The following is a 15,118-nucleotide window of genomic DNA, read 5'->3' on the forward strand; positions in this document are numbered from 1 at the left end:
CAGCTGCACACATTCCGATTGCAACACAGAGCTGTACCATTCAGCATAAGGCAGTGCTGCAATGGAGAGCAACGCAGGTGTCATGCTTTTGTGTATAATGCATGGCCACCTGCGTTGCACAAGTGCAGTGTGCTCAGACCCTTAGGGGCCGTTTCCACTAAGGCTGTTTGAGCCGATTTCACGTAACAAATCTCAGCGCTAGTGGAAACCTGCCCTTACTGCTGGATTGGTCACTGTTGCATAGAAATCCTCTCATTGCTGGCTCCTGTCACCCCAAGTTGAAGTCATGGTGTCACAACTGAAGGAAGTGAGAGACAACATCAAACATCTGACTCTGGATGCCCTGCTTTGAAATTCTAAGTAGCAATAACCTGACAGTTCCAGTCCACTTACTTCTGATCACAAAACATTTAATACAGATCTCTGGGTGAAAACCAAAACCTGCTTGTTAGGAAGGTAGGGATTACTCACTTCCTCTCTGGCTGGTCTCTCAGCAGCTCTGTACTATACTGCAGAAGGGTGCCAGCTCCTAAGTACAGGTTGAGCTACAGGTTCTAGTTCTAGACACTGCAGAACTAGCTCTACACCAGGCATAGCAGTCAGTCTATGCCCAGATCATATGGTTTTGTGACTGTTGAGTATCCAAGATTGCAGAGAAGCAGCTTCCTGGTAACTGTTGATACTGATAGGTTGCCCTACCATGGTAAAGGATTTCATTGCTCCCCACGTCTTCACTGTCCTGCTATTCTCTTCTGATTTCTGCCTCGAGACTTGGTATAATGGTCCAGCACTATGTAAAAGTCTGGACACAGGTAATCTAGACGTTGTGGGCTGACAATATGGAGTTGATTTAAAGCGGATATGGACTCTCTGCTTTTAAAGACACGCACCAGCACAACCATAACAAAGAAAAACACTTCTTTTGTTACAGCTTACAGAACTCCTGCAATAAATCTGCAGAGTGTCTACTTCCTGGTTTCATGGAAGCACACAAAGGGCTGGATTCACAAAGCGGTGCTAACTGTTAGCACGCCTGTGAAAACCCCCTTAGCACGTCTAAACAAGCTTTTCGCTCATAAAACTTTACGCGCGCAAAACTTTATGCGCGTACTGCACAGAGCGCAGGGTGCTCCGCACGAAGTGCCCATTAAAGCCTATGGGACTTAGCGCGCGTAAAACTTTGCGTGCGTAAAACTTTGCGCGCGCAAATGTAGCGCGCGATCTGATTGAGAAATCCGGTGCTAACCTACTTAGCACCCTGGTTAGCGCATCTAAAGACTTTAGACGTGCTAAGTAGGTTAGCACCGCTTTGTGAATCAAGCCCAAAGTGTTAACATCCCATGTTTACATATTAGCTATGTCTGCCGAGGACAGTTTCTGTGCCGACACAGCTGAGAGATCAAATTACACTTCTGATTACTTACAGATGAGGGGGAAATTAGACAGGCTCTTCTCTCTAAAAAAAGCACACAGGGTGCATTTCTCTGTTTTTCTTGTGTCCTGAGTTTAGGTCCACTTTTTTTTTTTGCCTGCATCGGATTGTATGTTTGAAGTGGACATCGTGAATTTTCCCTGTCCCTTTTCTTTAGATCCAATTCATATAGGTGAGGGATCCAGAAAATCATCTACCACCTTATGCATGCTCCAGAAGGCTGACAGTGTTTGGAAAGAGAAGTCCTCCAACATGTACCTGAGATAAAAGCATATACTTACCTAGGGCTTCCTCCAGCCTCCTGTAGACGGTAGGTTCCCTCACTGCCCTCCCAGGCTGCTCCAATAAATTCCCCAGTCGCACTTAGTCGTGCTCCACTGCACATGCATTAGCCTGGCCATTAGCTATGTGCATGGCCGGGACTGCACATGCGCAGTGGAGCGCGACTGATGAGTGCAACTGGGGAATTTACCAGAGCTGTCTGCAGGACAACAGAGCGGCCCAGGAGGACAGCGAGGGAGCCCATGGCCTACAGGCGGCTAAAGGAAACCCCGGGTAAGTATAAATACTTGTTTTGCTTTCATCTCAGGATTCCTTTAACTTGGAAGTTCTAGCTACTGCCTAAACTTAAGATGCAATCAGAAAATAGCGTACCACCTGATCATTGCCAAAGTGTACGAAGCCATTTAGTATATTCTTTGGGACTGGGTGCTTGAGTGGCTTAGAAATGTCTGTGTGAATTAGCCCTTGAAATCTTAATTGACATGTTTTGTTCTGTGTCAAGAACTTAAAATTTTAGGTGGCCCCATTAGACTCTAAGTTACTACAGAAGCCTGTACAGCACGGATCATATGGCAATGCAGAGAGTTTGCGGCGGCCTTGCTTCCGGTTCGGTTTCCCCATATCCCTCCAGAGCCCATCAACAAAGTTAATTTTGCTGGCTTAAAAACGGTCCGTTTATTCACTGGTGTGAAGAAACATTCAGCTTTCTCATTGCCATCAATGCAGTGCTTCAGCTTCCGTTCGCCGGGCTCAGCGGTCCGGAAAAATTGCTGCAGAACCAAATTTGTGGTCCGTTCAGAACGGATCAGTTCTAACAGACAAATGAGAACGATTCCATAGGTTAACATTAGATCCATTCGCATCGGTTAGGATCCATGAATGGACCGTTTTTTACCGCCCAGTGTGAACCGGGCCTAAGTCCCCATAGACTTACTTTGCCCTCCTGACAAGCTATGGTGGGAGTAAATATACAACAAACTGCGGTAAGTGTGAAAGTTGCTTTGACACAGTTGCAACTATGAATACAATGAAACAGTGAAGTGAGGCAGTTGTTGACAGAAAAAGCTTTGTCTGAGGAAGACAAAAGCAGGACAGTTATTTCCAGGCATACAACCAATATTCACCAACTTTTTTTTTTCTTTTCAACAGTGAGAATCAAATAGCTATTCCTGTATTATCATTCAATATTGGTTTCAATTCACTAAGACACATTTGGTAAAAAAAAAAAGTCATGTTAGGTAATTTATCTCTTGTGGTATTTTAGATTTTTTCCCCCCAAAATTCACTAAGATGTTAACGTGTGCGGCAATAGTTCAGTGATTTTCTGAAAAACCGCATGACAATTCACTAAGATTTTTTACCTCATGCAGTATTTAATTCGGTATTTTAAAGGAATCATATGGTATTTCATATGGACTACTGCAGTGTAGGGTAAATGGATGAAAGATCTGCTACAGACAGCGTTTTTTTTTCTACTGACAAGTAAAGTGCATATCTGAGCTGCATAAAATTAACATAAAATGTGTGGTGTCAACTCAAAACTATTAGTATTTTATTAAGGCTTAATAATATTGTGAAATTGGAGAAATATGTTTTTATTAACTTTATTCTGCTAAAGTTTTCAACTTTTCTTTAAAGGGAACCTTAACTGAGAGGGATATAAATGTTTCTTTTTAAACAATACCCGTTGCCTGGCAGTCCTGCTGATCTCTTTGGCTGCAGTAGTGACTGAATCATACACCTGAAACAAGCATGCTGCTAATCCTGTCTGACTTCAGTCAGAGCACCTGATCTGCATGCTTGTTCCGGGGCAGTGGCTAAAAGTATTAGAGACACAGTATCAGCAGCAGAAGAGTCAGGCAACTGGTATTATTTTAAAAGGAAAAATCCCTATCCTTCTCAGTTTAGGTTCCCTTGAAAAACTGTTCCCTCCCCATCAAATGACTGTTTGTTAGTTGCCGACAGCTCCAGGCTGGAGATAAAATATGGTATCACACAGCTCACTTGTTATACCACATGCTCTAATCTTTCTGAATTGAAATTTAGTGATGCATTTACCTCACTAGTCGGTAATTCTAGTTTTCCATGTGGGGACAGTGAGTTGACAAAAATGTTCTGTGCTTCTAACTCGCTGCATGCAGGCTCTGAATTAACATGTCCATTCTTATTGCAGTTTACAAATATTATAATGCATGCATTATGCAACTCATAGTGTAATTTCAGCCTAAAATCAGGTGTTTTCTGCCTTACCGAATGCGGTAATGCTTAGTGAATTGAAACCTTTGTGTTTTGCTTGGAGTTCTCCTTTAACAAGCCAGCAATTAGATGTACACATAATGATACGAGATAACCTTATAGGTATACTCCTATTATGTATAAAAATAGTGACCCTGAATGCAGTCTACCATTCTTTACTTGTTTACAAATACAGCAAAGCCTCTAGTATCCGTCGCGGATCGCCTGGTGCCGGATACATGTGCTTGCCGGTCAAAAAAAAAAAAAAAAAAAAAAAAAAAAAAAAAAAAAAAGCACAAACCTCCCCCGTACAGGATAAAATACTCACTGAGCCTCCAGCGACGTCCTGTATCTCCTAGCGACTTTCCGACGCCCTCTGTATATGGCTCCTGGTCTGCCACCTAACCCGCAATGGGTCAGGTGTCATGCCAGGAGCCGAGCACGGACCCCAGAAAGCGGCTAGGAGCTACAGGAAGGCTAGAAGAAGTCACTGGAGGATCGGTGAAATTTAAAGGCCAGCAAACCACCCAAAAAACAGTCCCCGTTATCTCCTCAGTCATGCCATTTAGTTGAGACTTCCAGAGTTCCGGATAACTGTGAATTTGCTGTATTTTGGCCTTTATCCTATGAACTTGCCTTCCTTTGCTAACTAAATCCCTAGGAGTGACTGGCTGTACTTTTTGTCTCAATACCACCCACTTTTTAGTAGAAATAATATTTCAGAGTTCCAGCATCATCGCTCTCTGAAACCGTTTCAGCCTCGGCCAGACATTGGAGCATGACAGATAAAGCAGAGAATCATTTGAGAAGGGCTTACAGTCCTACCAAGAAGCTCCGTGAAAAGTTTTCTGGACAGTTTCAGCAGTTCACAGACTTTGCTTGTTGTCTGGATCTACTTTCTAAGCTTTTTTTTTTTTAGATCGAATATATTTAACAATATATACTAGTGCATGAAATGAAGTGACAGTGTGTAGAAAAATCTATTAAGTTAAGCCATCTTCTAAATTTTGGTGTGAACTCTCCTGTGCCTGATGAGATGTGAACTGCGAAAGAAGCACTTGCCGCACTCTGTACAGGTGTAGGGCCGCTCCCCGGTATGAACTTTCTGGTGCCTGACGAGGTCAGAGCTGTGCCGGAAGCTCTTGCCACACTCTGAACAGACGTAGGGTCGTTCGCCTGTATGAACTCTCCTGTGTATTATAAGATTGGAACTGTTTATGAAACTTTTGCCACACTCGCTGCACACATAAGGACGTTCTCCTGTGTGAATTCTCTGGTGCATGACGAGGTAAGCACTACTGATGAAGCTCTTGTTGCACACTTTGCATACATGGGGTCTTTCACCAGTGTGAGTCCTCTGGTGGATGATCAGACTAGCATTCTGTGTAAAACATTTACCACACACAGAACAGAGGTAAGATCTGGCTGGTTTAGCCACTTTAGGTTTCGGTTTAACGTTCGTTTTACTTTCTGTAAAAGTGCCCTCAGCTTCTTCTGCATTTACACTTCCACTCATAGCATATTTCCTTCTCCGGCGGCCTCTCGGCACTCTTATTTCAATGCTCTTTTCCTCTGGCATTTGATGATTTATGGACTTCTCATTTGCTCTGCTATGTTTTAATACAAGTGCTGATGTACATGATTTCTTCACAATGGTGCTGGAATTTGATGGACTTTCACAAGGTGTGGCACCATTGTTGCTGCCTTCAGATAGAGGATTGGAGGATTTACATTCTTCTGTTGATTTGTCACCTGTTGGGGGGAAGGTAATTGAAAATGTTACCAATTTTGGAAGTACAGCATCAAGTTATGAAAGAGTTGTAAAAAAAAAAAAAAATCCTCCCAAAAAGTCTTTGGGTCTGATGCACAAAAGCCCAGCAAATTTGCTGTGTGTAGTTAGTACATAGAAGTTTTACCAATATTAACCCCAGGGGTGCACCACCCCTATTAGCGCATATTGCTATAGTAATGCGTGCTACTATAGGAATGCACGTGTTATACCAGTAATCAATTTTAAAATCTTTTAGAGCAAAGAGGATAGAGGAGTTTCATACCACTTTAACCAGTTCACCCCTAAGGGCTCTTTCACACTGTGGCTGTGCGGCAAATTGACGCACTGCTACCGCAGGGCAATTAACCTTTCTGCCGGTAACCCTGAGCTGCACTCGGGGTAGAAAAAAAATCAATTGGGGTGGTAATCCCGCTCGGGGTAGCTTAAATCAATGGTGCAGTGTGTTACCTGGGTCCTGCACGCAATCGGCTCTGTCCACCGGGACTCCAGGCACCTATTGCTGGCCACCGGGATCCCCGTCTCCTCTCTTCTTCCTGGATCCCGGTGGCCAATCAGCGGCGAGACAGAGCGGCGTTACGTTATCAGGGGCAGCGCCTACTTTTAAAGTGGTCCCAAATTCTTGCACAGTACAGCAGGAAAACGAGAAATGCACCCTGCGTGCATGGAGCGAGTTTAGCCTGTCTAATCCCCCCTCTGGACCCGAGCAGCACAGCACAGAACAAAAACACAGATGCACCCAGTATGAATGGAGTTTAGCCTGTCTGATTCCCCCCCTCATCTAGACCCGATCTGCACAGCACAGAATGTAAACCGAGAAATGCTGCATGTATTTATGCTGAGAGTTTAGCCCGTATTTACTCCTCATTTGTCTCTAATCTCAACTTGTAATTTCATCGCTCCCTTGTGTCACCTGACTGCCATGGCAGACAAGTTCACTTGAAAGCACATGATGTTTACAATATAGCCATTTGGTTCCCAACTGCTTCTGCCTTACTGTTACCAACATCTGCCTGGATTTTGAATACTCTCTGCCTGCCCCCTGTACTGAGATCTGCCTAGATTTTGACTGATTTCTGCCTGCTCCCTGTACTGACATCTGCCTGGATTTTGACTACTCTCTGCCTACCGCCTATTTTTTCAGTTTATTTATAAATTTAATTATTTCAACAATTTTGTGTCCCATTCTTTTATTTACATGCAGGATGTCTACCAGTCCTTTATTCTGATATTCTTGAAAAAAAAAAAAAAATGTACCGCTTTTAGAAATCCATAAGTAATGCACCACCAGGGAGGTTAAAGTCTATGGGGAAAATCACATTACCTGCGTCCCAGTGGGATAGAAGTCTCCTATCTGATGTGCTTCCAAGACTACGTTACCACGCGTACCTGATCGGAAGTCATGTAAGTCTATGGCGACACGTGTCAGTGTCTATACCCACTGCAGGTGCGGAAGCGTATTTTTTGCAATATGCTTCCGCACACGTCATCACTTGCCCGGCAGGAAGTGTGCATTACTTCCTGTTTGGCCAGATACCAACTGGGAATACCGCATAGTAAGGCGGTATTCCCTGAAGGCCTGTTTTTTTTTTGGTGCATTGGGCGTGCTGCACCGCAACACTGCCACCAATTTACAGTGTGAAACCAGCCTAGGGTGTTTTTTCTCCCTTATGGACTGAGCAATTTTTAGCTGTCAGCACTCCTCTTTCATTTGGCAATAACTTTATTACTTCTAATCACAACAAAATTATCTATACCTTGTTTTTCACTACAAATTAAGCTCTTTGTGTGTGATACTGGTTTTCAGTAATTATTTTACAGGGAAAAAACAAAATGAAAACAAATTACACTATTTATCCGATTCCATCCATCTGCAGTAGCGGCGACACTTGTTAGAACACAGAAAAGCATATCTACGTCCCTGGGATAGGAACAGTCTTCCCGCGTAGATCTGTCTAAAATCCAAAAAGTTGTTAAACACTTTCTTTTTTTTTTATACGGAGATCCACTACAGGGGCATTTATCCGATTCTGTCTTTTGGAAGACATCTTAGCATACCCTTTTTTGTATGATTAAAGGGCAGGGGGTGCATGGTTGAATTTAGTACCAACCAGTTTTTATCATTTAACGTAGGTATTCTACTACCATGAAAGGACCCACACTTCAATCAAGAATAAATACCATGTATTCTAAGCCATAAAAAACACATGCATCAAAAAAAGGGCGCGTGGAAAAAAGGGCACGGGATATAGCCGAAGTTCTAATGTTAAACAATATTTTCCGATGCATCTCTAATAGAATAAGGTTGAAAGCGATGTTTAAGCATTATACGTATGAAAACGAATTTCAAAATGATAAAATAACTGTAAACGAAAATTTACTTGTTACAGTCCTGAAAGTGAAATTTAAAAACGAAAAAATACCGTAAGTAAAACCTCCTGAAAGCGAAGTTTAAAAAACTAAAAAAATAAGTTAAACACAAAGTCAAAACGAATTTGTAAACAATATTTGTAATCAAGCTTATTCCATAAACGGAAACTTTTGTTAATACTATCCCTGCAACCGCTATTTCTTGTGTGCCCAATAGCCTATATTTTGCATTGCAGTCTATGGCGGTGCCCTTTTTGTCCATTAGCCATATGCACCCTATTTTACTGCTTCCTAAAAACACCAAAATAAAATAGAGAAAAAACATATTTAATATTATATACTAGTTTTACAGAGAAGCAGAAAAATGCATTTTATATTAAAATGCTCAATCAAGTAAATGACAGCATGGTGCATGATGCATCCATCAGTCTGACTTACAGTGTGCTCGAGGATTTAAAGATCTGGAGTGGCATTTTTCCAGAAAATCAAGTATTTCTCACAGAAAAGTATTGCAGCAACACATTTAGCTATACACATGTTTATTCCCCTTGTGTATATTGGAACAAAACAAAAAAAAAAAGCAAATTGGCAATAATGTAACACAAAACGACAAAAATGGGCTGGACAAGATTATGGTCACCCTTTTAGAATTGTGGATAAATAAGATGTTTCAAGCGTGTGATAATCCTTTAACCACTTGAGGACCCACCCTTTACCCCCCCTTAACCTCCTTGCCGGTCTAAAAAATCCGGCAAGGAGGCAGCGCCACACATTTTTTTTTTTTTTTTTTAAATCATGTAGCGAGCCAAGGGCTCGCTACATGATAGCCGCTAAGCGGCGGCATCCCCCCACCCACTCCGATCGCCTTCGGCGATCAGAGTATGCAGGGAATCCCATTGAGAACGGGATTTCCTGCAGGGCTTCCCCGGTCGCCATGGCGACGGGGCGGGATGACGTCACCGACGTCATGGACGTCGGGACGTCATAGGGAATCCCGATCCGCCCCTCAACGCTGCCTGGCACTGATTGGCCAGGCAGCGCAGGGCTCTGGGGCGGGGGGGAGCGACTCGGCGCGGCGGATTGCGGCGGATCGGCGGCGAGCGGCGGCGATCGGAAGTTACAAGCAGCTAGCAAAGTGCTAGCTGCTTGTAACAAAAAAAAAAAATATGCAAATCGGCCCAGCGGGGCCTGAGATATCCTCCTGCGCAAGTTACCCCGCTGAGCTCGGGATAACCGGCAAGGAGGTTAAGGACCAGCGCTGTTTTAGCTGATCTGTGCTGGGTGGGCTCTGCAGCCCCCAGCACAGATCAGGGTGCAGGCAGAGCGACCAGATCGCCCCCCTTTTTTCCCCACTAGGGGGATGATGTGCTGGGGGGGTCTGATCGCTCCTGCCTGCCGGGTGTTGCGGGGAGGGCACATCAAAGACCCCCTCCGCGGAGAAATCCCCCCCCTCCCTCTCCTACCTGGCCCCCCTGGTGATCCGGGCTGCACAGGACGCTATCCGTCCTGTGCAGCCAGTGACAGGCTGTCCCCTGTCACATGGCGGCGATCCCCGGCCGCTGATTGGCCGGGGATCGCCGATCTGCCTTACGGCGCTGCTGCGCAGCAGCGCCGTACAATGTAAACAAAACGGATTATTTGCGCTTGTGTTTACATTTAGCCTGCGAGCCGCGATCGGCGGCCCGCAGGCTATTCACGGAGCCCCCCGCCGTGAATTGACAGGAAGCAGCCGCTCGCGCGAGCGGCTGCTTCCTGATCAATTAGCCTGCAGCCGGCGACGCAGAACTGCGTCGCTGGTCCTGCAGCTGCCACTTTGCCGACGCACGGTATAAGCGTGCGGTCGGCAAGTGGTTAAAAACTCACCTGGGGCAAGTAACAGGTGTGATCGATGGCAAAAAAAAAAAAAAAAAAAAAAAAAAAAAAATCACACCTGAAAGCATAAATAGGATATTCACATAGGGCTCAGACACACTATATGCATTTTTCTGAGCGCTTTTTGGCGTTCCGAGTCTACTGAGAGTTTTTATTAAAAAAATGCTCCCATTGACTTACATTAACCACTTGCTGACCGCCTTAAGCCGATGGGCAGCAGCAAGGGCTGGGCCCAAATGACCGCAATAACCCCATCGGCGGAGGCGGGCGTGGTTATGCGGCGATCGCGTCATTCGTGACGCGATCAGCCACCGGCAACTGGCTCCGACCCCCTCGCGATGTAACCCGCCGGCCGTTCGGAAGCGCCGGCAGGTTACTAGCACCCGGATCGCCGCATGTAAAGTGTATAATAGGCTTTGTAATGTATACAAAGCCTATTACACAGGCTGCCTCCTGCCCTGGTGGTCCCAGTGTCCGAGGGACCACCAGGGCAGGCTGCAGCCACCCTAGTCTGCACCCAAGCACACTGATTTCCCCCCCCCCTGTCCCCTGATCGCCCACAGCACCCCTCAGACCCCCTCCCTGCCCACCCCCAGACCATTGTTTGCACCCAGTCACCCCCCCCCCCCCCTAATCACCCATCAATCACTCCCTGTCACTATCTGTCTACGCTATTTTTTTTTTTAACCCTAAACTGCCCCCTGCTCCCTCCTGACCCTCCCCCCCACCCCTCAGGTTCTCCCCAGACCCCCCCCCCCCCTCTGTGTACTGTATGCCTCTATCCCCCCTGTAATAACCCACTGATCACCTGTCAATCACCCGTCAATCACCTCCTGTCACTGCCACCCATCAATCAGCCCCTAACCTGCCCCTTGCGGGCAATCTGATCACCCACCCACACCAATAGATCGCCCGCAGATCCGACATCAGATCACCTCCCAAGTGCAGTGTTTACATCTGTTCTCTCCTCTAAACACCCACTAATTACCCATCAATCACCCCCTATCACCACCTGTCACTGTTACCCATCAGATTAGACCCTAATCTGCCCCTTGCGGGCACCCAATCACCCACCCACACGCTCAGATTGCCCTCAGACCCCCCCTTATCAATTCGCCAGTGCATTATTTACATCTGTTCTTCCCTGTAATAACCCACTGATCACCTGTCAATCACCCATCAATCACCCCCTGTCACTGCCACCCATCAATCAGCCCCTAACCTGCCCCTTGCGGGCAATCTGATCACCCACCCACACCAATAGATTGCCCGCAGATCCGACATCAGATCACCTCCCAAGTGCAGTGTTTACATCTGTTCTCTCCTCTAAACACCCACTAATTACCCATAAATCACCCCGTCACTGCTACCCATCAGATTAGACCCCTATCTGCCCCTAGGGCACACAATCACCCACCCACACCCTCAGAACGACCCCCCCCCCGTGTACTGTATACATCTATTCTCCCCTGTAATCACCTGTCAATCACCCGTCAATCACCACCTGTCACTGCCACTTATCAGATCAGACCCTAACCTGCCTCTTACAGGCATCTGATCACCCTCCCACACCATCAGATTGCCCCAGACCTACCCTCAGATCACCTCCAAAGTGCATTGTTTACATCTGCTCTGCCATCTAATCACCCACTGATCACCCATCAATCACCCATCAATAAGCCCCTGTCACTGATACCCATCAGATTAGACCCCTATCTGCCCCTAGGGCACCCAATCACCCACCCACACCCTCAGAATGCCCTCAGACCCCAGCCCTGATCACCTCGCCAGTGCATTGCTTGCATCTATTTCCCCCCTCTAATCACACCTTGAGAAACCCATCAATCACCTCCTGTCACCACCTGTCACCCCCTAGCACACCTACCCATGAGATCAGGACCTAATTTGCCCCGTGTGGGCTCCTGATCACTCGGCCAAACCCTCAGATCCCCTTCCGATCACCTCCCCAGTGCATTGATTGCATCTATTTTCCCCTCTAACCACCCCCTGAGACACCCATCAATCACCTCCTGTCAACCCCCTAGCACTCCTATCCATCAGATCAGGCCCAATACAACCTGTCATCTAAGAGGCCACCCTGCTTATGACCGGTTCCACAAAAAGTTGCCCCCTCATAGACCACCTGTCATCAAAATTTGCAGATGCTTATACCCCTGAACAGTCATTTTGAGAAATTTGGTTTCCAGACTACTTACGGTTTTGGGCCCGTAAAATGCCAGGGCAGTATAGGAACCCCACAAGTGACGCCATTTTAGAAAAAAGACACCCCAAGGTATTCTGTTAGGTGTATGACTAGTTCATAGAAGATTTTATTTTTTTGTCAAAAGTTAACGGAAATTGATTTTTATTGTTTTTTTCACAAAGTGTCATTTTTCACTAACTTGTGACAAAAAATTAAATCTTCTATGAACTCACCATACACCTAACGGAATACCTTGGGGTGTCTTCTTTCTAAAATGGGGTCACTTGTGGGGTTCCTATACTGCCCTGGCATTTTAGGGGCCCTAAACCGTGAGGAGTAGTCTAGAAAACAAATGCCTCAAAATGACCTGTGAATAGGTCGTTGGGCCCCTTAGCGCACCTAGGCTGCAAAAAAAGTGTCACACATGTGGTATCGCTGTACTCAGGAGAAGTAGTATAATGTGTTTTGTGGTGTATTTTTACACATACCTATGCTGGGTGGGAGAAATCTCTCTGTAAATGGACAATTGTGTGTAAAAAAAAAAATCAAAAATGTGTCATTTACAGAGATATTTCTCTCACCCAGCATCTGTATGTGTAAAAATACACCACAAAATACATTATACTACTTCTCCTGAGTACGGCGTTACCACATGTGTGGCACTTTTTTGCACCCTAAGTGTGCTAAGGGGCCCAAAGTCCAATGAGTACCTTTAGGATTTCACAGGTCATTTTGCGACATTTGGTTTCAAGACTACTCCTCACGGTTTAGGGCCCCTAAAATGCCAGGGCAGTATAGGAACCCCACAAATGACCCCATTTTAGAAAGAAGACAACCAAAGGTATTCCGTTAGGAGTATGGTGAGTTCATAGAAGATTTTATTTTTTGTCACAAGTTAGCGGAAAATGACACTTTGTGAAAAAAAAAAACAATTAAAATCAATTTCCACTAACTAGTGACAAAAAAAAAAATCTTCTATGAACTCACCATCCTCCTAACGGAATACCTTGGGGTGTCTTCTTTCTAAAATGGGGTCATTTGTGGGGTTCCTATACTGCCCTGGCATTTTAGGGGCCCTAAACCGTGAGGAGTAGTCTTGAAACCAAATGTCGCAAAATGACCTGTGAAATCCTAAAGGTACTCATTGGACTTTGGGCCCCTTAGCACAGTTAGGGTGCAAAAAAGTGCCACACATGTGGTATCGCCGTACTCAGGAGAAATAGTATAATGTGTTTTGGGGTGTATTTTTACACATACCCATGCTGAGTGGGAGAAATATCTCTGTAAATAGACACTTGTGTGTAAAAAACCCCCAAAACACATTATACTACTTCTCCTGAGTACGGCAATACCACATGTGTGGCACTTTTTTGCAGCCTAACTGCGCTAAGGGGCCCAAAGTCCAATGAGCATCTTTAGGCTTTACAGGGGTGCTTACAATTAGGCACCCCCCAAAATGCCAGGACAGTGAACACAACCCACAAATGACCCAATTTTGGAAAGTAGACACTTCAAGGTATTCAGAGAGGAGCATAGTGAGTCCGTGGCAGATTTCATTTTTTTTTGTCGCAAGTTAGAAGAAATGGAAACTTTTTTTTTTTTTTGTCACAAAGTGTAATTTTCCGCTAACTTGTGACAAAAAATAAAATCTTCTATGAACTCACCATGCCTCTCACTGAATACTTTGGGATGTCTTCTTTCCAAAATGGGGTCATTTGGGAGGTATTTATACTATCCTGGAATTTTAGCACCTCATGAAACATGACAGGTGGTCAGAAAAGTCAGAGATGCTTTAAAATGGGAAAATTCACTTTTGGCACCATAGTTTGTAAACGCTATAACTTTTACCCAATCCAATAAATATACACTGAATGGGTTTTTTTTTTAATCAAAGACATGTAGCAGAATAACTTTCGCGCTCAAATGTATAGGAAATTTTACTTTATTTTAAAAATGTCAGCACAGAAAGTTAAAAAAGTCATTTTTTTGACAAAATTCATGTATTTTTTGATGAATATAATAAAAACTAAAACTCGCAGCAGCAATCAAATAGCACCAAGAGAAAGCTGTATTAGTGACAAGAAAAGGAGGTAAAATTCATTTAGGTGGTAGGTTGTATGACCGAGCAATAAACCGTGAAAGCTGCAGTGGTCTGAATGGAAAAAAAGGCTCTGGTCCCTAAGGGGCGAAAAGACTGTGGTCCTCAAGTGGTTAATATTGTGTTTTTACCACGATTTAAATGTAAGTAAAACACGTGATTTTAATGTAAGTCAATGGGAGCATTTTTAAAAAAAAAAAAGCTTTCAGAAAACTCTGGAGTCCAAGAAAAGCACTCAGAAAAGCGCTTATAGTGTGTCTGAGCCCTTAGTCTTTGCATTGTGTGTCTGTGTGTGCCACACTAAGCATGGACAACAGAAAGAGGAAAAAGAACTGTCTGAGGACTTGAGAACCAAAATTGTGGAAAAATATCAACAATCTCAAGATTACAAGTCCATCTCCAGAGATCTAGATTTGCCTTTGTCCACAGTGCGCAAGAAGTTTGCAACCCATGGCACTGTAGCTAAGCTTCCTGGGCATGGATGGAGGAGAAAAATTGATGAAAAGTTGCAACGCAGGATAGTCAGGATGGTGGATATGCAGCCCCAAACAAGTTCCCAAGAAATTCAAGTTGTCCTGCAGGCTCAGGGAGCATCAGTGCAAACTATACATCAACATTTAAATGAAACCCTATGGTAAGAGACCCAGGAGGAACCCACTGCTGACACAGACAAAAAACAAAACCAAAAAAACAAAAAACAAAAAACAAAAAAAAAAAAAACAAAAAAAAAAAAAAAACCATGTCCCTGCAGTAAAAAAAACAAAAACAAAAACGGATGAGACTAAGCTTTGTGGTAAAGCACATTATTCTACTGTTTACCGAAAATTGAATAAGCCC

General features: G+C 44.6%; 1 protein-coding gene across 5 annotated transcripts in view; it reads right to left on the reverse strand.

Moving 5' to 3' along the window:
- Positions 1–4,220: 4,220 nt before the first annotated feature.
- The window catches only part of LOC137546799 (zinc finger protein 22-like), a 39,378-nt gene continuing 28,480 nt past the window's right edge, over positions 4,221–15,118 (reverse strand). For all 5 annotated transcript variants that reach the window (XM_068269654.1, XM_068269658.1, XM_068269657.1 and 2 more), the window contains one exon: positions 4,221–5,701. In XM_068269654.1, coding sequence (XP_068125755.1) covers positions 4,950–5,701 — 752 coding nt within the window. In that variant the 3' untranslated portion in view covers positions 4,221–4,949. The remainder of the gene's footprint in view (positions 5,702–15,118) is intronic.

This window comes from Hyperolius riggenbachi, chromosome 2, assembly GCF_040937935.1.
Source record: "Hyperolius riggenbachi isolate aHypRig1 chromosome 2, aHypRig1.pri, whole genome shotgun sequence".
In the NCBI taxonomy this organism is placed as follows: domain Eukaryota; kingdom Metazoa; phylum Chordata; class Amphibia; order Anura; family Hyperoliidae; genus Hyperolius; species Hyperolius riggenbachi.